Source organism: Herpailurus yagouaroundi, unplaced genomic scaffold (genome assembly GCF_014898765.1).
Source record: "Herpailurus yagouaroundi ecotype Mexico unplaced genomic scaffold, PumYag 163, whole genome shotgun sequence".
Classification (NCBI taxonomy): domain Eukaryota; kingdom Metazoa; phylum Chordata; class Mammalia; order Carnivora; family Felidae; genus Herpailurus; species Herpailurus yagouaroundi.
Genome location: NW_024412404.1, coordinates 31,833,207 through 31,853,925, shown reverse-complemented (window position 1 = coordinate 31,853,925; position 20,719 = coordinate 31,833,207). Strand labels below are relative to the sequence as shown.

At 41.3% G+C, this 20,719-nt stretch overlaps 1 protein-coding gene across 1 annotated transcript in view; it reads right to left on the bottom strand.

Annotated features, from left to right (window-relative positions):
• The window catches only part of RPP30 (ribonuclease P/MRP subunit p30), a 27,642-nt gene extending 18,693 nt beyond the window's left edge, over positions 1-8,949 (bottom strand). The window contains exons 1-5 of the mRNA XM_040485838.1: positions 8,825-8,949; positions 7,379-7,434; positions 6,717-6,773; positions 5,997-6,071; positions 2,738-2,809 (exon numbers count right to left, since the gene is read on the bottom strand). Coding sequence (XP_040341772.1) covers positions 2,738-2,809; positions 5,997-6,071; positions 6,717-6,773; positions 7,379-7,434; positions 8,825-8,906 — 342 coding nt within the window. The 5' untranslated portion in view covers positions 8,907-8,949. The remainder of the gene's footprint in view (positions 1-2,737; positions 2,810-5,996; positions 6,072-6,716; positions 6,774-7,378; positions 7,435-8,824) is intronic.
• Positions 8,950-20,719: the final 11,770 nt, after the last annotated feature.

Here is a 20,719-nt window from a genome sequence, read left to right as displayed (position 1 = left end):
TTTTTTTTTTTATTTATTTTTGGGACAGAGAGAGACAGAGCATGAACGGGGGAGGGGCAGAGAGAGAGGGAGACACAGAATGGGAAACAGGCTCCAGGCTCTGAGCCATCAGCCCAGAGCCCGACGCGGGGCTCGAACTCACGGACCGCGAGATCGTGACCTGGCTGAAGTCGGACGCTTAACCGACTGCGCCACCCAGGCGCCCCGAAAAATGTCTTTTTTAAATTGATTTTCTGTGGAAAACAGGGAGAGCGCTAACTTCAACTCTGTCTTAATGAATGGGTAAGATCTGGACAGAGAAGAGGAAGATGTTCCAATTTCAAAAACTGTCACCACGTCACTTTCTGAGTATATCTGTATAGTCAATTCCAAATATCTTGCATGTTATTTATAGCTTTAATCATCTCCCAGAGTATTTCTGACAGTTCTACCCACCATATAAAGCATGTGTTCATGCTTTTGAAGTCACACTTTTGAATAATCTGAGAAGAACAAGGAGAGCTGAACCTTGAATGTGAGGGTTAGGGGCGCCAACCCCCCACTTCTGACTCTTTAAAAACTTAACTATGAATAGCCTACTATTGACTAGAAGCATTACTGATTACATCAAGGCCCGATTAACAGGTTCGTATGTTTTATGTATTAGATACACTATTCTCATAGCAAAGCTAGACCAAAAAAAAAAAAAAAAAATTAAGAAAATCATAAGGAAAATACATTTACTTATACATTTATTCAATGTATTTATTGAAATTACATTGTACATTTATTGAATGTATTTATTGAATTACATTGTACATTTATTCAATGTATTTATTGAAAAACTGCATACAAGTGGACCCGTGCAGTTCAAGTCCATGTTGTTCAAGGATCAACTGTAGTAAGATAAAATGGCTAAATGAAATTTTAATGTACTCTAAAACCTAAAGTCCTGGCTTTACCACATACTACCTGAGATTAACAGCAAATCATTTAGCCTCTCAATTTTATCTTCTAAAAAATGATGATAATAAAATATATCTGTCCAGTTTACTCCCGGGATTGTTGTGTTAAAGATAATACATAGAAGTCTTTGGAAGTATATATAAGTGTATGTCTTTTTTAAGTGTTTTGTTTGTTTTTCCAATCACCAGTAAATGGCTATGGAAATGAAAACTGTGTGCTTCAGAATCAGTTCAACAAACAAATGGACAACACAAAATGAGGTACACAGCCAACTTTCAGTCTACATTATAACAAAGTTGCTGTTACTTAATAACAAAACTAAGTTGCTATTTAAAGAAGCTCCACGCACCCATGCCTCCTCCTTAGGGTTTCAACACTGAATGAGAGTCTCCTGTGGAACCTGAAAAAAAAGATACTCAAACCCAAGACCTACTAGATCAGAATCCTGAGTAGTGAGAGATCTGACTTTCCCGATTTTTAAAAATTCCACAAGGGCCTCTTGAAAACAGAACCACTTGATCCAACTCATCTTTTCCTGAAACAAAATTCTTGGGAATTACTATAATTGGGTATTTTACGAAGGGAATCATCAAGAATTTTTTAAAAAAGGCATTCAAAGATAATTTGTGCTGTTTCATTCATTTGTGCTAATTCATTTTGTGTGAATTAATATGAATAATTAAGAATTGATAGTTGCCTTAAAAACTAAATGTAATCACACATCAGCCTCCCTAGTCAACAGCTCCATCTACTGGATAAACTTAAAGGAAAACTTCCTATAATTTTAGAACAGACTGCTTAAAAATTAACCATGCTATAAAATTAAAACATCAAATACCAGTACATTTTTTTCCCTACAATATCCGTTGGGTGGATATAGGTTTGGTAGATGGCTATTTTCTTGCATCTAGATGAAGACAACATTCAGAACTTTCTGCTGTACCTATTACACACAGTAAAACATATTCCTGGAAAAAAAAAATTACAGTTGGATTTTTTTCTTTCCTGTAATCACTTAAAATGCCCAGTGTGAAAAAAAAATAAAATAAAATGAAAAACAAAACAAACTAAAATACTCAATGTATTTGGTCTCAATTTGACTAAATGACCAGACATGTTTAACAACCTTTCCTCCTGAGAAGTCATGGAAATGGCTCAACTGTATACTCAAATGGTCAACTGTATACTCAAACGGTCTCTGAATTTTAAAAGTCCAAAGGGAATTAAATTCATAAAGGCTCTCAGAACAGGAAGGGTAATAGTAGGAGCAGATGGCTGATGCTGAAGGATTTCAAAGACTAAAGGCTGACTAATCGTGCTGGCATATGAACCACACCTCAGAACATGCAAAGGAGAAAGCTAACAACAGAGAGGAGATCTTTTATGCCATAGTAGAACTTTGCACCTTTCTCTCCTCACAGACAGCAGTGAGCAGCATGGAGGGCAGAAACCGAAGCGATTTCTGAGCTAGAAAGAGACGGACCAATATTTACCTAAGGGCAGTTTCAAATGGATGAACGAATAAGTGAATGAAGCCGAGAAAAAGAAACAGAAAAAAAACCCAGAGGCACTCTTTCAATCTGAGCCCATAAAATATCCAGCAAGATGAATAAAACCAAAACAAAAAACCACATGCCTCCTAAGCACCCTCTCATGAAACTCCAGAATTCCAAGTGCAAATGAAACATCTTAAGTTTCCAGACGGAGTGAAACAGGGCACCTGCAAAAGCACAACATCAGACTTCGTACGTAAAATAACAAATCCTATTTTCTTTCACTAACTGTTACTTACATGGAATAGTTTTTCTGTCTTTGGAAAAACAGCAACGATATCATACAGCCGGACCCTTGAAGACGTTGCTCTCTGGCAATACAAAAAGAATGTTATCGTACAATGACGGCGAGTACACACATAGAATTCTGACTCCTGGCCTAGCTGCACTTACGCACTTACATCTCAATCACGCAATACTTCTTATATGCCATTTCTGCTTTGTTTTGCGTGCTGACAGAAAAGACTGCCTAGGCACATGAGATTTTAGATCCCACCAATTATTCTCCTTCCTACATCGTTACACTGTGACTGGGTACCAAACTGTGCTCGAGATAGAAGAATCAAATTGGATAGCTCTTGCTCCTACAAGGGAGTGGAGGAGCCTGCCACACAGTGAGCATCTACTGTGTGCGGGGCACGAGGGATACAAAATCATTTAAGGTGTACCTCTGCTCTCGATGAACTCACCATTTTTTTGTGAGACAAGAAATACACGTACTAAGTATGATACCATCAGGTTCACAATGAGAATACTCTTAACTAGAAGCTGAAATGCTAGATGTGCAAGAATATACCTGACAGTCCTAGGACAGAAAGGGAAGAATACTGGGGTGCCTGGGCGGCTCAGTCGGTTAAGCGTCCGACTTCGGCTCAGGTCATGATCTCGCGGTTTGTGATTTCGAGCCCTGCATCGGGCTCTGTGCTGACAGCTCAGAGCCTGGAGCCTGCTTCAGATTCTGTCTCCTCTTCTCTCTGTCCCTCCCATGCTCATGTTCTGTCTCTCTCTGTCTTTCAATAATGAATAAACGTTTAAAAATTTTTTTTAAAAAAGGGAGGAATATATCAGTTAAAGAGTTACTGCTTAAAAACGAAAATCCCCAACTTAAGCTGTATGTGTGTGTATATGAAAAGGCTGGAAATCCACGCAGCTGACCCCTGAACACGGGTTTGCACTGCACAGGTCCACTTACACATGGATTTTTTTTTTTTTTTTTTCCAATAAGTATACTACAGAATTATAAATGCATTTTCTCTTTCTTGTGTTTTCTTGATAACATTTTCTTTCCTCTGGCTTATTTTACTGTAAGAATATGGGGTATAATACATATAGCATACCAAATGTGTGTGAACTGTTTATGTTATCAGTCAAAAGTCACACACGGATTTTTAACTGTGTGGGGTAGGGGTGGGGTGTCGGTGCCCCCAACCTCAGTGTTGTTCAAGGGTCAACTGTATACTCGAACGGTCTCTGAATGATGGGATAATATGTGATATTTATTCTTTGCCTGTTTGCACCTTTAAAATGTTTACTTCTTACTTTGTAAAAAGAAAAGGCATTCTAAAAATCAGAAGACGAAAGAGGAGGGGTGAAGAGAAGCTGAAGCAGACAGGAAAAGCTGCTGGGAAAACCCATGCTAACACAGGGGAGCTCCTGGTCTTAGGAAAGTCCAGATCTAGGATTCTTTGCCCTCTACTTGGCCTCTCCCAATTGGAAACGGGACAAAAAGGGGCCACCAGGATATTATGGTAACAAGAAAAAATGAACGTGTTTGTGACCCACCAAAAGTCAGCTCCTTTACACCTACCTGGGCCTAGAGAACCAGAACCCTGCCTTGCAGCTGCATAAAATCCCCAAGTTTGACTTTCCACAATTTCTTTAGCAACACTAATCATTATAAAGGAGGCCAGCCTTTCCCTGATGACTCCTTTTCTATGGCAAAGGAGTCTGTTCCAGCTCCCGATAAAGCTCAGTTTCTCCAGGGTCTCTCTTTCTCTCTCCTTCGTGAGATCCTTCCCATTCACAGGAGTACCTCCCTGTCCCACCTGACTAACCCAGACAGCAGGTTCTCATCCAAACTTCCCTGTGCCTTCTGTTCCCCTGTGGAGTCAGTTTCTCAAGCAAAGTCAGCATCACACGCCATCTGCACTTCCTCACATCCCTACCATTTCCATGGAGATGGTTTTTGCTAAGGCAACCAAGGAGTTCCTTGGCAATAAATCCAAGACATGTTTTAGCCCTTCTCCTGCTGGACTGCTTGGGCCCACTGATGCTGCTCACCCTTCCTCACTTTGCTCACTGTCTTCCTATTTCTTACAGTCCCTCCTCAGTCTCCAATCCTAGCTCCTCCTCCTCTGCTCTACCACTAAATGCTGAAGTTCCTCAGGCTCTGTCCTAGAACTTCTCTTTATATACATTGCACTTGGATTCTCATCCATTGCCATCACTTCATTTGTTCTCTACAGGGTGACCACTTCCAAATCAGTATCTTTAATCAGACCACTCTTCTGAAGGCTACACCCCTTTTTCCAACTGTGCATTTGACCTTCACAATAATGTTCCAAACATGATGCCCTCACACCTGCTCTTTGTACATCCCTTCTCAAGAAAGGGTACCGCCATCTACCTAGGAGGGTGCTTAGGCCATGCCTGGGGAGTCATTATTCTATATCCAATCAACCATCAAATCCTGTCAACCACCCCCCACCCCATCATTTTGTATCCAATCAGTCATAAAATTCTGTCAATCCCCTGCCACCACCTCACCAAACCTCTCAAATCCACTCAACCCCTCTGATCCATTCCCAATAATGCAAACATCATAATTTCACTTCCTCAGTTAAAACCTTCAAGGGCTTACCCAACTGCTCACCCTTACCTACCTCCCTACCTCATCTCAGGTTAACCAGCTCACTAGGCTCAGCCCTACTGGTATTGTTTCATTTCCCAGAACACACCATGTTTTCCTTGGATCCAGGACCTGTACATAATCCATCCTGTGTGGGAACACTCTCTCTTCTGCTCAGTACTATGTAACACTTACTGGTTCTTCTGGCCCCAGTTGGAGTATCAACTTCCTTAGGTTGGCTCCCCCATTACACACTCCCAGAGCATCCTTTATTTACTGCCTCCACCTTTTTTAAATATTCCTCACATTTTAAATTATTTGTTTAGTGCCTGTCTTGCCCATTAAACTATACTTCCTAAGTTCAATAACTGTGTATTATTCACAGCAATATCCCCAGCACCCACCCTAGGTCTCATTCATGCAAATTCAGCGAATAGCAGTTGTCAAAGGATTCTTTAATTATGGTATCCCTATATATGTGCCAAGAGTAGAAGAGATTGTTATGCTATGTGGATTCTGAGGACAGGGAGAACAGGCAGGTGTCATGCCCGGGGGCAGGGTATGTCAGGAGGGGGTGAGATGGAAACACTGTTACAACACTGTTCAACCAATACAACTTACAGGGTCAAAAAGAAGCAAAATTAACTTACCAAAACATTGCAGTGAGATGGATCCGAAACGATAATTGTCAATCTAGTTAAAACTTTAATCGGTCTTGATTTTCCCTATAATCAAAAACATTCTATCAAAAAAAGCTCAAAATACAAATGAATGATTTTCCATTTTGGAAAATGGCCATTAAAAGGCACTAGCAATAGGGGCGCCTGGGTGGCTCAGTCGGTTGAGCGTCCAACTTCAGCTCAGGTCACGATCTCGTGGTCTGTGAGTTCGAGCCCCGCGTCGGGCTCTGGGCTGATGGCTCAGAGCCTGGAGCCTGCTTTCCATTCTGTGTCTCCCTCTCTCTCTGCCCCGCCCCCGTTCATGCTCTGTCTCTCTCTGTCTCAAAAATAAATAAACGTTTAAAAAAATGTTTTTTTAAATAAATAAATAAAAGGCACTAGCAATAAAGGGTAGGAACGATCAGTAAAACCTATTCTTCCTTCTCAAGGAATTTATAATATAATAAGTGAAATAAAGACATACATATGTTAAACTACACAATGAGATTCTTTAAAGGTTATAGGACTTCAGGAAAAAAGACCATTAAGGAAGTATTGACTCGATAGTATTGACTTGATTCCTTCATGAAAGGGCTGAGTCTTGATGGAAAAGTAAGGCAGGTAGGAAGGAGCAAAGCAGGTTAGAGAACCCTACATAAAACTGGGCATGTCTGAATAGGTATTATACTTCTTAAGCAACAAAATACCCACCTGTACAATTGGCAAAGTTGTAAAGAGTTCAGACACAGCTATTGGTTTTTCAATTTCCTACAACAAATGATAAACAGTTACCCTAGATTTTACATGTGAATGGAATGAAGCATAATGGAAAACTTACAAGGGCTTTTCAGAAAAGTTCATTTCTGGCATCCAGAAACAATAAATATATTTTTTGTTTTGTTTTGAAAGGAAGAAAGCTGATAAGCAGAGAAGCAGCTGAGAACATCAATGGATGAAAGGGATGAAAAATCATTTTTAGACTGGAATAATCTATAAGGTACAACTGTTGGCCTAAAGAGAAACAAACATACTTACTAGCATGTTTAAGAAGGAAATCAATTAGTAACGAGTCCAAGTCAGTAAAATAAAAAGGACTAAATACCGCGATTACCATTCAGTCAATAACAATATACTTTTAAAAGTTATTGCAAGTTATTTAATTAACATCAACTCAACTTCAAGAATCCTTCCATCTGCCCTGGTACTTGACAGAAAACTCTGCATCTCCCCCACTGTTAACATACAAAATAAGATAGTGCCAAAGAGCTCGCATTTAAGAAATATGCTCATCTGTAGCTTCTATATTACCAATATAAACAAAAACAATTGTAAAAGCTGATTATTATTAACTTCAGAAAATGTTCTTTACCTACCTGTTTCTTTTCCTTAAATTCAACAACATGATTGATGGCAACAACTGAATAGCCCACTGAAAAGAAAAACTGAACATTCTTGTTAAATGTAACAACCTCTTTCCTGTACACATAGGCTCAGCCTGACTCAGGTCAAGATTACGGGTCAAGAGGGACCATGTGAGCTCTGGCTTCAGACTGCCTTCTTCCGAATCTAAGCATTACCACTTACAAGTTACTCAACCTCGAGTTTCAGGTTCCTCAACTATCAAATGGTGCTAACAACAGAACTTCTCTTACACGGCTGTCATGAAAATTAAGATAATAAGCAGAGATGTTTTAGAGCAGGTGCAGGCACAGAGGCAGGGCTCTGTTTGACCTCTGTGGTGTATTATTAGCGTGACAGCTTTTTTCTCGCTCATTTCTTTTGCTTTTTACCCTTACTACTTCCTGCAGAGGCCCTTTTTCTAGGGAGAAATGGAATAACAACTCCCTCACACCACTGCTCACCTCCCCTTTCCAGCTATCCACCATCGATAGATTGGGAACTCTGTGAGGGCAGGGCCTGCCTTTATCAGCCTCAGTGTGGCACTGTTATGGACATTCAGACAACCAAAAATACGTCTAAATCATGACTCCTATCTTCAAGTTATTTAAACACCAATGGGGATGACAGGATACTAATATTAAAAGATAATGCTTATTGATGCCAAAAGAGTGGTTCTCCCTCTCATCAGATTTGGTCTCAAATAGTTATTGAGCATCCAGTATTTGACAGGCTCTGCAGAACCTCTTTATTTTTAAACCTCTCTATCCTCACACTTTACAGTGGAAGGAAGAAGGTAGCAGTCACGATTAACTCCAATAATTAAAATAGGATCTTATCTCTCAGGGCTTCTGCTTCCCTTGGATTCAAATATGAGTAACATTCGAACACGCTGGCCATGCTGCTTCCCTCCCTAGTACGACCCCACCGCCCTCCCCTTTTTAATAACAGTATTCCAACAATGTCACCCTCAGGTCCCTGCCCCCTTCTCTGAATCTCCACAGCATTCCCCATCAGTGCACCCGTTTCCCATATTGCTGCGATACTGCCGTGAGGCAGGAAGGTGGGGCGGGAGGTGATACTAAAAGTACAAGCTAAGCATTATGTATATACTCGGAAGCCCTGGCTTCTTCCATCCATCAGCCGTGGGGCTCTACACAAATCTCCCATCCTCTCAGAGCCTCAGTGTTCCTCAATGTGCAGGAGAGAAGGAGCTAGGCTGGATAAAAGCTCCCAAGTGCCTTCGAGTTTCCCGCGCCCGGGATCAGAGCAACACCGCGGGGGCATCAGCTTCCAGGGACATCCCAGAGATCCCAGGAGACCTGGACGAGGACAGGCCCCGGGCTCTTCCTGATTGTGGCCGATGGTCTGAGGGGCAGCGAGGCTGGGCAGGCACCGCCGCCCGCGCCTGGGAGACTCACGGTGAGCGGCGTTCTCCACCAGCCCGCGCAGCGCCTTCAAGTCGGAACCCGCTCTCAGGTCCAAATCCGCGAACACCGCCATGCTGAAGTCACATGAGCGCCGCGCGCCCGTTAGCGCAGTCGCGGGGCCCGCCCCCTCTGGCATCCTGGGAATTGTAGTTGACCTGCACAGTCCGCCCCTCCCTCCTCCTAAGTAGTCACTTCAAGGTTATAAGGCGCTTGCCTCGCCTTCAAGTACCAACAAAAGTTAGTGTGTCCGAATCAGCAACCTCGCTCCAATCCTTTGCCTCTTTCCGAATGAAAATGTTTGGTTCCCCCCGGAGGGGTTCACAACTCCCACCATTCCTCCTAGAAAATACTGTAGAAAGTGATTCTTTCGAAATGCACGCTTACAACGTTTATTGAGCGCCCGCCACGAACCAGACCCTTCTGCCAAGAGCTAGAAGCGCTTTTGAAACACTCGTGAGAAACCCTTTTCCCTCCTCCTGAAGTCCATTCCGTTGTTTAAAATGGACTTGCCGAGAAGAGGGAGAACTGACCAGAAGACCTCGGAGAAAGCGTCATTTTGCCAATCAGAACGCGTGGTGCCCAGCACGCTGCTTAGTCTTGCGGTCGACATCTGCAGCCACGAGATGGCAGGGCTCTCTGGGACGAGCGGTGAGCTCCAGTAGTGGTTTAGCCAGACACGTTCGACAGGGGAGGTGCAAAATTAAAATGGGTCGGTTTTCCATCTGCTAAGTGTACAAGGTGGTGTAATTCCCACACATTTGATGTTTCCACATTTTTGGACCTCGTGTAAATGAACTTTTGAAGACTGATAAATTTGAAGACTGATAAATCAATTATCCGACAACGTAAAATTGTGGAACTGTAGTTTACATCGGTGCTTCTCAAACCGCGCGGAAGGGCCAGTCTAACTTCCACCCCATCCTATGGTACCTTACCCCACCTCCTAATTCTTCGCGGACCAGTCGTGGTGCCTTGTGAATTACCGGTGAGGAGCTCCTGCCTCAGAAAACTAATTTGACAACAACCGAATTGCCCTACACTCGACTGAGTAAGAAGACACCACTGACTGGGGGCTTGGATATCCAGACAATACTGAAGTGCTGTAAACGTTTCTAAACATTTTCAATTTCAGTACTTAAAACAAGGTAGAGTCAATGGATCACACCTTGATTAGTCCTCTTTTACATGACTTCTTTCCTGATTTCAGAAGGGAATTTTAAGAGGGATCTGTTCCGTGTAGTAGCACGCAATTCTCCTTTTGTTTAAATTTTATAAAGAAGAAATATTTTGCTTTTTCTCATACTTAATATTTCCTCAGAACAGAAGAATTTTTTACTTCTGCAACTAGAACAAGGTCATACAAACTGTTTTTCATCAAAAAATCTAGTGTTAATTTTGCAAGATCATACAGGCATCTTCACCTATGACCACAAAACCTAGATTGGTTAGAAATAAGATTCTTTGATGCCAGCATTAGGCTAAAGAGGGCTTCTTTGAAACTCATGGTGTTCTTATTGTGAACTGTACCATTTAGACTTTTTCACCTTCATCCTGGGCCTAGGTGAAGAGGAACAGAAGGGGAGGGGAGAAAGAAAATGAATAGATAACAATCACTGAACACTTTACAGAGGGCCAGCTAATTTGGCCAGCCAGTTTGGTAAGTCTTACTTATATATCTTATTCAATTTTCAAAGCAACTGTGAATTAAGTACTGGTGTTTTGTTTTGTTTTGTTTTGTTTTGTTTTGTTTTGTTTTAGCAACATCTGCGCTTTACATCTGAGAAATCTATGGCTCAGGTAATAGTGATAGATAGAACTACATGTAGATACGGGCAGTTTGGTTCAGTTTTCACTTCGCATACAGTCAGCTGGGCAGAGCAAGCAGTGGGGAGAGTTGGATGGTGGGAAGGAGGGAGTGAGAGAAGAGAAGGGAAAGGAAGAAGAGAAAGGTGGGTCAGAGGGGAGAGGAAAGAGGAAGTAGGGAGTGAGAGGGAAGGGGAGGAAGGAGGTGGAAGAGGAGCCGGAGGAGTGGGAAGAGGCAAAGATAGGGGAGAAGAACAGGGAAGAAGGGTCAGACGTTGGCCTGCAGGGGAAGCTGAGGCAGCAAGGATCTGGAATTTGAAGAGGACCCTGAAAATTTCTGCCTGGCAAATAATAGTACTGCATCATTTATGTACTTTGTGTCCATTATCTGACTTATCCAATTTTATCCACTTCCACTTTGTATCCATTATCTGATTAATACTCATAACCAGCCAATGAGGGAGATATTGTTATTCCTATTATATCTGGAGATGGATGGCTCTTAAGTCATTTCCTTTTCTTTGGGGAGTTTAAAAAGAGGGGATGGCTTTTGACATCCAAAGCAACTTTTGAGCCCTTCTCAGTCTCTCCAAAGACCTGTCTTTCTCAAGCTGGTCTCTAAAAGTCAGTGTATGTTCACTAGCCTTTGACTCTCTGTTTTCATTTGTTCCTCTTTCCTGGGTGAGCCAAGAAACACTCCACTGGGCCCCTGTCCTCTGACAGCTTATGGCTGAGATGGGCAGCAGGGGAAGAAAGCAGTACTATAACATGATTTGTACAGGTGTATCAGGAGCATCTGGCAGGGTGAGGGGGAGTTGGGGGATTTGGAGGAGATAAAGGACGGTTTCCTGGAGAAGGGAATGCTTGATTTAGATTTTGATACATGGAATTGAGAAGTAACAAGATGCAGGGGCGCCTGGGTGGCGTAGTCGGTTAAGCGTCCGACTTCAGCCAGGTCACGATCTTGCGGTCCGTGAGTTCGAGCCCCGCGTCAGGCTCTGGGCTGATGGCTCGGAGCCTGGAGCCTGTTTCCGATTCTGTGTCTCCCTCTCTCTCTGCCCCTTCCCCGTTCATGCTCTGTCTCTCTCTGTCCCCCCCCCAAAAAAACAAAAAAAACGTTGAGAAGTAACAAGATGCAGAGGTCTGGGGTATATCCAGAACTGGCACAAAGTTGGCGATGCTCAGTCAAAATTTGCAGATTTAATCAATGAACCCATGAGCTCTTGTTCTCCTTCATACCCACGTCATTACAGCCATAGCTGTCGGATGTATGCGGTTATCTAAATACATGGCCAGAAATTCACTGAACTGTGCATCTAGTGCACTGGTATGATACACCAGCAGCCCCCAAAGAACCCCCTTTCTTGTTCCCAATGATGGAGCACTTACAGGAGCTCCTATGCAGTCCTTCCTCTAGGTAGACTTGTATTTGCCCCCATTCACCACATGGCTGGTAAGTCTGTGCAGTGAGCAATCTGCCCAACTTTTCACAGCAATTTTGATAAGCCATACTAGAGGAGGTAATTGCTAAACCTAGAAGTCTAATGGGACTCCATAACACATCACCAATCCCGGAAGGCTGTATCAATAATTCCCTCTCATCTTCTTGTCTTCCCATAGAAAATCTCATTACTGACCTGATATCTTCAGAATTGGTCCATCTTCTGAGCTGGGGTAGTCTATCTCTGTTTGCAATGTTAGTTAGTTTTTTATTTGTTTATTTTAATGTGCAAGTGAAATGAAAGAGAAAAAAATTTTTTTTATATCTATACTTCTATCAAAAGTTTGGAAATGAAAACCGGATGGAGAAGGCTGGTATATTATAAAAATTAGCATTGTGAAAATAAAGAGTATTCTTATGTCTTTAAGATGCAATGTATACCTGTGACCAAAAAAAATACAACTTAAGAAGACATTAGGAAAGAAAGTGAAGGAAGAACTGGTATTTGGAAAAGATGTGTAATGATAAACTTAATGAATGGAAAAAGGACTTGAAATTTCAACAGGATTGGTTTTTTAATACAAGTAAAATAAGTGATTGTATTAGTCAAGGTTCTCTAAAGAAACAGAACCAAAAAAAGTGTGTGTATGCACGTATCACATGAGGAATTGGCTCATGGGATTATGGAGGCTGACAAGTCCCCACATTGGCAAGTGGCAAGCTGGAGACCCAGGAGAGCTGATGATGTAGTTCAGTCTGAAGGCTGGCAAGCTCAAGGCCAAAAAAGAACTGATATTTTAGCTTGAGTCCAATGACAGAAAACAAACAAACAAACAAACAAACAAACAAACAAAAACATTGTCCCAGCTTGAAGGCAGTCAGGCAGGAGGAATCCTCCCTTATATGAAGAAGGATCAGAACTTTCTATTCAGGCCTCCAATAGAGGATGAAGCCCCTCTATGTTAGGAAGGTTAATTCTGCTTTACTCAGCCATCTGATTCAAATGCTAATCTCATTCAGGAAAAAAAAAAAAAAAAACCTTCATACATACCCATAATAATGTTTGCCCACATATCCCGTGGCCCAGTCAAATTGACAGATAAAATTAATCATCACAGTGATGCTGCCTTGAAATTGTTGCATATTAAGTGAAAACAAAAATTTCCCTGGCAACAACTTTTTAACCAAAGGCAAGTTTACAAAGAATATTTATTGAAAACAAAAGAACAGGTCCTGAACAGAAATTAGCATTTGCAAACATAATAACTGTAAATTCTATTGCTCAGTATGTTGGAAATACAGCTTGGAACTTGTAGGATAAATTACATTTAAAAATCAAGTTATTTGGGGGGTGCCTGGTTGGCTCAGTCAGTTAAGTGTCCAACGTCGGCTCAGGTCATGATCTCATGGTTCCTGAGTTCAAGCCCTGCATCGAGCTCTGTGCTGACAGTTCAGAGCCTGGAGCCTGCTTTGGATTGTGTCTCCCTCTCTCTCTGCCCCTCCCCTGCTTGTTCTCTCTCTCCTCAAAAATAAATAAACATTAAAAAAAATTTTAAATCAAGTTATTTGGGGCATTTTCTATTGCAGTTGATAATCAAGTAGATATATAAAGGCTATTTGTGTTGTTGAAAATTTCGATATGACTAAATATCTTCTGGAAATGGTGTCCCAAAAAAGGCACATCATTAGGAAGTGGCTTATTTTTATGTTTGGAGAAGAATTTTGAGAATTTTTAAGTAGATTTGTCAGAATTGGTAACCATGACTACAGATGGGATTCCTGCAGGGGTCATTTTTAACATCAGACTTATGAAACATAAGCACAATGTCACAAGATTTTCTCAAGACATAGAATTTTAGCCAATTTATTGTACCATTGACTAGAAACCATTTTGAGCTCTAAACTTAAATACTGTACAAATAATGGCTATGGTAGTTAACCATGGCCCACACATAGTTCGTGCTCCAAATAGCTGTAAATGGATGTAGTGGACACTGAGAAAATCTTGAATTGCAGAAAGACATCTACTTATTAATGTTATCAAGGAAAATCTCTCCTGGCTCATCAGTGAAGACTGGACCAGATTTAGTTCTATCTCCTTTAAATATTCTGATTCCCTGCTCCCACCCTTCTCCTTTTTAAAAAAGCATATAGGGGCACCTGGGTGACTCAGTGGGTTAAGCATCTGATTCTTGATTTTGGCTCAGGTCATGTTCTCATGGTTCGTGAGCTAGAGCCCCGCATCAGGCTCCATGCTGTTAGCATGGAGCCTGCTTGGGATTCCCTCTCTCCTTTTCTCTCTCTCCTCCCCCTCTCAAAATAAAGAAATAAATATTTTTTAAAAAATAATAAAAAAGCATGTAAACTGATTTTTTCACGTATAGCAAAATTGTGCTTTTGGTAAACTCATCTGGCTGGGAATAATCTAGGTCATTTTCTGCATAGAAACTGGTTTCCTGGTATGAAAATTATGGGCTAACCTCATACTGTAGCATCGAGACTATGATCCAAAAAAAGTACTCTGATGCAAACATTTAAACTTTATGATAATACCACTTAACTTGTCCTTTTCAATTAATATCATTAGTAGGAATGAAAATCACACAAGGAAGTTTTGCTATTTAAGGACCCATATTACAGCCTCAATCTGGCATCTTGGCCTAGAAAACTTAAAATACATATGTGATATTTTACAGAAAATGTTTGATGAGCCCTTCTTGAAATCAGTGTTCCACAAGGGTTGGTGTCCTCTCTTCCATCTCCTAGCCAAACCTGGGGTCACTTGAAAATTTGTGTGTGTGTTTTTTTAGGCTTATTATTGTCACAATAATTGAGAAATGGGATGGCTGATACTAGCTTTAGCAGTAAGGGGCCAGGGACGCTAACTACCCTGCAGTGTATGAGAAAGTCTCGTACTATGAACACTTGTTCCTCGCCTGGCATGGGTAAAGCTTGTTTGGCATTTTTTTTCCATCTAGAATCTAAATAGGTTTTATATATAAATGCACAGCAATTTTTTTTTCACAATTTTTATATGCACAGAAGATTCCAGGAATGTAACTATTGAGTAAACAGAGGGAAGACTGTACTTTACTTTGCTTGGAATTAGGAGTTGTTGGAACTGCAAGAGAACTCTAAGAGCTGTTACTAATTTCAAAAAGTCATGTCATTGCAGTAACACTGCTTTTGTTATTTGGGTTGACAATGCAGCACACCTGTATCACTCCACACTTATTTTTTTTTAATTTTTTAATGTTTATTTACTTTTGAGAGAGAGGGAGAGAGGGAGAGAGAGAGAGAGGGAGGCAGAGTGCGAGTAGGGGAGAGGCAGAGAGAGAGAGAGGGAGACACAGAATCTGAAGCAGGCTCCAGGCTCTGATCTGTCAGCACAGAGCCCAACGCGGGGCTTGAACCCACCAACCACGAGATCATGACCTGAGCCAAAGTCGGGTGCTTAACTGACTGAGCCACCCAGGTGGCCCTATCACTCTGTATTTATAGCAGTTACATTTATAGTTACTCACTTATATACATATTACATATATTACCACACATACCCTTATATACATACGTATATGTATATCATCATCCTATATATAATATCTAATACGTGTTAAATAAGTTTATATATTTAGCCTAAAGGCTAAATTTTAAGTAAAATTAAAAATATTACATGTACATTAGAAGTGCTGATGATATTCAGTTAGTTATCTTAATTCTAAATTTAAATATATTAGAATCTAACCATAATTATTAGAAAAGTGTCCCACATATTTGTGGAACCTTGTCCCCTTTCCTCCAGTCTACTGATGAAATTTGTACTTGAACTGCAATGTTGTCTCTGTGAATTCTTTGGTTTTCCCAGTCAGATCCGTGCCTATTTCCTATGGACTCCCACATCTTCATTTCAGACCTATGTTATGAGGCTTTTCATATAGTACTACAACTTGGAGTATTAGACACTTAATAAATGTCAACACTCAACCAGAGTGAATGATGCTTTTATGGGTTTTTCTTTAAACTTCTTTAGATTAAAGAACTTCATTTTTCTTCTTTTGTATATTTTTCAATATTTATTTTGAGAGAGAGAGAGAGTGTGTGTGTGTGTGTGTGCACGAGCTGGGGATGGGTAGAGAGAGGGAGAGAGAATCCCAAGCAGTTTCCATGCTGTCAGCACAGAGCCTGACGAGGGGCTCGATCTCACCAACTGCGAGATCATGACCCGAGCCGAAATCCAGAGTGGACGCTAAGCTGATTGAGCCACCCAGGTGCTCCCAGTTTTCTTCTAGTTAGTCCTTCGGGTTCAGCCCATGAAAGACAACATTGTTGAATTCGTTCCCTGACAGAAGCTTTCCGTGGAGGTTTTCTCTTTGTGAAATTTGTATTGAGGAACAGATTTCCCACTAGGGGGTGGGCATGTACCACTTATATTTCAAAATGGTCCTAGTATGAAAAAATTGAGCAATTTAAAAATAAACAAGTGGGGCGCCTGGGTGGCGCAGTCGGTTAAGCGTCCGACTTCAGCCAGGTCACGATCTCGCGGTCCGTGAGTTTGAGCCCCGCGTCGGGCTCTGGGCTGATGGCTCAGAGCCTGGAGCCTGTTTCCAATTCTGTGTCTCCCTCTCTCTCTGCCCCTCCCCCATTCATGCTCTGTCTCTCTCTGTCCCAAAAATAAATAAACGTTGAAAAAAAATTAAAAATAAACAAGTGTTCTTGGATCTGTCCTTTGATTTTCTATTTATCTTTTTTTATCACAATTTTTTAAAGTTACATTTATTTTGTGAAGAGAATGAAAAATTTCTAAATGGAAGGAACCAAAGAAAGTTCATTTTAGTATTCAGCATAAAGGAATAATACAAAGGTGGCATCATTGAAGGATGCATATATCTAAAATAAAACAAAACCCACAATTCACTTTTAAGCTGAGGAATTATTTTAAATCATGAATGACTTGGCTATAGGCATTATTCTACCCTCAGTTTATTTGACAAATGTTTATTGAACACCTAGCATGTGGCAGAAATAAAATACCCTTGCCTTTTTTTTTTTTAATTTTTTTTTTCAACGTTTATTTATTTTTGGGACAGAGAGAGACAGAGCATGAACGGGGGAGGGGCAGAGAGAGAGGGAGACACAGAATCGGAAACAGGCTCCAGGCTCTGAGCCATCAGCCCAGAGCCTGACGCGGGGCTCGAACTCACGGACCGCGAGATCGTGACCTGGCTAAAGTCGGACGCTTAACCGACTGCGCCACCCAGGCGCCCCAAAATACCCTTGCCTTGAGGAGTTCGCAGTCTAATGGGAAGATAGTCATGTAAATATAAAGCATACTTGCAAAGGTAGGTGCTGTAATAAAAATAGGAAAAAAATGCTTCAAGAGTCCAGAAAGGATGACACTAGCTACAGTAAAGGGGGTTGTCACAGAGAAAGGGGAATTTCTGGTCCTAAACTAGCTGCTTTTATCCCAACTGAGCCTCCCCGATGTCTGTTGACAGACTTGAGTCCTTGAGTGAGGATGTGTGTTCTGTCTTCTCTCTCTGTGCTACTGCTCAACAGACCAGCTGGTAGCCACAGGGTATTATTTGGATATTTATATGTACTAATCTTAACACTACATTTGCCCAAGCATTCTGGTTTTCCTAGTCTTTTCTCATCCAATTCTGGGATCAAGGGACACCCAGGCAAATCATTTAGTTGAGTGAGGCAATGGGGTGTAAAAGTGAGTAGCTGAAAAACTTTGGGGAAGTAAAAGAGTAGCTGTAGGAAGTCAGCTGTGTCGGGCATTGGACGTTACTGGAACTCCAGTCAGCATGACGTTAATACGCTTAATCGATTAGTGAGTTGCCAATGGGTCCTGTGGCATAGAAAGGTTTATTTTACTTGCGTTTCTTAAAGTAAATCTACATTGTCAGAGTATGCTGGTTTTAGGGCAAAAGACTCTCCCAAGCTTATGTCCTATGGTTGGGTACGTGTGCGTCTGTGTAGATATGAGTAAGCATGTGCATGTAGATGAGCTAGATGTGTACCTAGAGGGAAGAAGAGCTTATAAAAAGATGGTAATGCCTGTTGTAGGACTCAGCTGCTCTTCTCTGCTACCCTTGAGCGGGTCTGAAAGAAGGAGATTACCAGTTGGAAGCATCAGAAAGCTATAGTCTCAAGTACCCTCATTGACAATTTTATGAGACTGCTGTTCTAGGAAATGAGAGTCTAGACAAGGTTTGGTACTTTTTAAAGCAGCAGAGTTATTTTTTAAATGAGAGAAATAAAACGGATGAAGACTAAAGACATGATTTGATTTAAATGCCAACGCTTCCCTTACTGTCTTCAGTATAACTGCCAAAGAGTGGGTAGGCAGGGGGAGGGGGAGGGAAGCAACACCTTGAGATGGATTTTAAAACGCGAGGAAACAAGGGGCAAAACCCTTTTTTAGGTGAATGCTTAGGTATTTTATGAATATTTTGTGAAGCTGTATCTTTAGCTGTTCTTCATGAGGAGATTATGGAGACGGATACGTGAGATTTTTAGCATTTTTATGAAGAGAGGATGATTTGTTAGTCAAGGTTAGAGGGAAACAAGGAATTCCAGATAGTTCTGTCAGGATTTTGGAATAGTGATGGATGAAATTTAAACTCAACATAAGCAAGGTAATGCTGCAGAAGCTGAGATTTTTCAATAACTATGTTTATGCATTGTGACAGCTTATAAATTAAAAACTTAGCCACTCTAAGAAAATACACTCAGCCATCACCGAGGATAATGTAATAGAGGTGACTGCTCTATAAAAAGGGGAGTTTGGACCTGATGGTATATGGAAAATGGAAGAGGAAGTAAATTTGAAAGTAGTATTTTACTGAGTATTTGGTGCATTTATATGTCCTACACTTAAAAAACAAACGTAAAAAACATTGGAAGCGCTATGGATTGTAAGCGGGCTGGGTAAGAGCTGGCAGGAATGTGGGTGGCAAATTATATCGACTGTAGATTTAAATAATAAAACTATACAAATTCTTTGTATAATTATGTAACGTGGAATATTACTTAAAAGAGCCAAGACAGAATGTAAGTTGCTCTGATTACTCGGGAAAAAAAAAAAATACGAGGAAAGTCAAAAAAAGTTAAAGTGAGTTAAAAAATCAAAATGAGGAAGTCAGAAGTAGCTTGTGAAATTACCACCTTAAAGAACTGTTTAAGAGGCCCTTGACACAATTCTAAACTGAAAACCAAAAAATTAAACCATTTCAATGTAGTCATGTGTGATCTTGGACAAGTCATTAAACTTCTCCCAACCTCTCTTTCCCTCTCTGTCTTGAAGGATAAACAAATGGTGTCTTTGATGGCTTCCGGCTGCAAACTAGTTTCCTTTTGTCTGAAATTATGTTTAATACTCACATAAGACTGAAGAAATTTCCTCATCCATTTCCTTAACCATTAAATGGTATTGCTTTGTAGCCTACATGTAGTCTCTTCCACTCTTCCTCTGACTCAAGGTATTGACCTGCTTATCTCATGCAGAGGAGAGCCCCTGACCTTTTCATGGTGAACACTGGCCCACCATTTAGGGATTTATTATTATTTTTTTTTACTTAAAAAAAAAAATCTGTTTTTGAATGGGTAGAGAGAAGAAATTGGACATAGTAATCAGGTAAACCTAGGTTTGAAGCCTATTACCAGCTGAAGGCAACTGTATTTCTTTATCTGGAAAAATAGGGCTACTACCCACCTTGAAGAAGGAGAGTATTAGCTCTCAGATCAATACATTTTGAGCTTTCTGTTCCTTTTCTTCCTATTTATAATCTGCTAGGGCCTAACTAGAAAAGAAAACAGATTGGATTGTTTCCAGAGTCTTAAACTAAAGGAATCACTGCTTGCTTCCAATAAAACCTTTAAACAAAATGGAGTGGAGTAAGTCTCACAAATGATAGAAGTCAGCCACTCTTACAGGGTTTGAATACCAAGGGGATTTTAGGCAATAGGCATTAAGTCAACATACACCTCCAGGATTCTTCTGCAGGGCATTGTAACCGGTCATTTCTTCGCTTATGTGCAACATTTCCAGAATACCATGGGATAAATTAACCCTCATTTCAATATATTAGGCTTTGAAGTCTGAATATAAAAGCAGCCAGGGATTATTTTCAGAGCCCGAGAGGCCTGCTTCTAGACGCTGGGGGGTTAGTCAGAATGGGTTGAAGCCCATGGAGGTCCCTTCCCCAGAGCCCAGCCCCCAGCCCCCCAGCTCCACCCGGGTGCCAAGACCTGAAGGCATCTCACCCTCTCCCTGTTTTCTTTCTTCAGATCTCCCACCCCCCACCCTTTTGGCTGCTTCTCCTTTTCCATCTTCGCTTTTTCCCATAAGTGGTCAAAATAGGAAACGGAAGTATCTATTTGTTGCTTGGTGTAGTGCTCGAAAAAAGGTTTTTTAATTAAAAAAAAAAATCCTCTCCAGGTTCTTCATTTCGCAATGAGTCCGAACGTCCTCTGGCCCCCGAGTCCTCCCCCATCCGAGTGTCGTTCATACAGTGAGGAGGCTCGGGTCTGTCGGAGGGGGTCTGCGCCTCCAGCCGCACGGCAGGATCTGCGAGCGAGCGAACCGGCTCGGGATCCCGGGAGGCGCGTGGAGCACCGCCCCCCGCCCAGCTGGG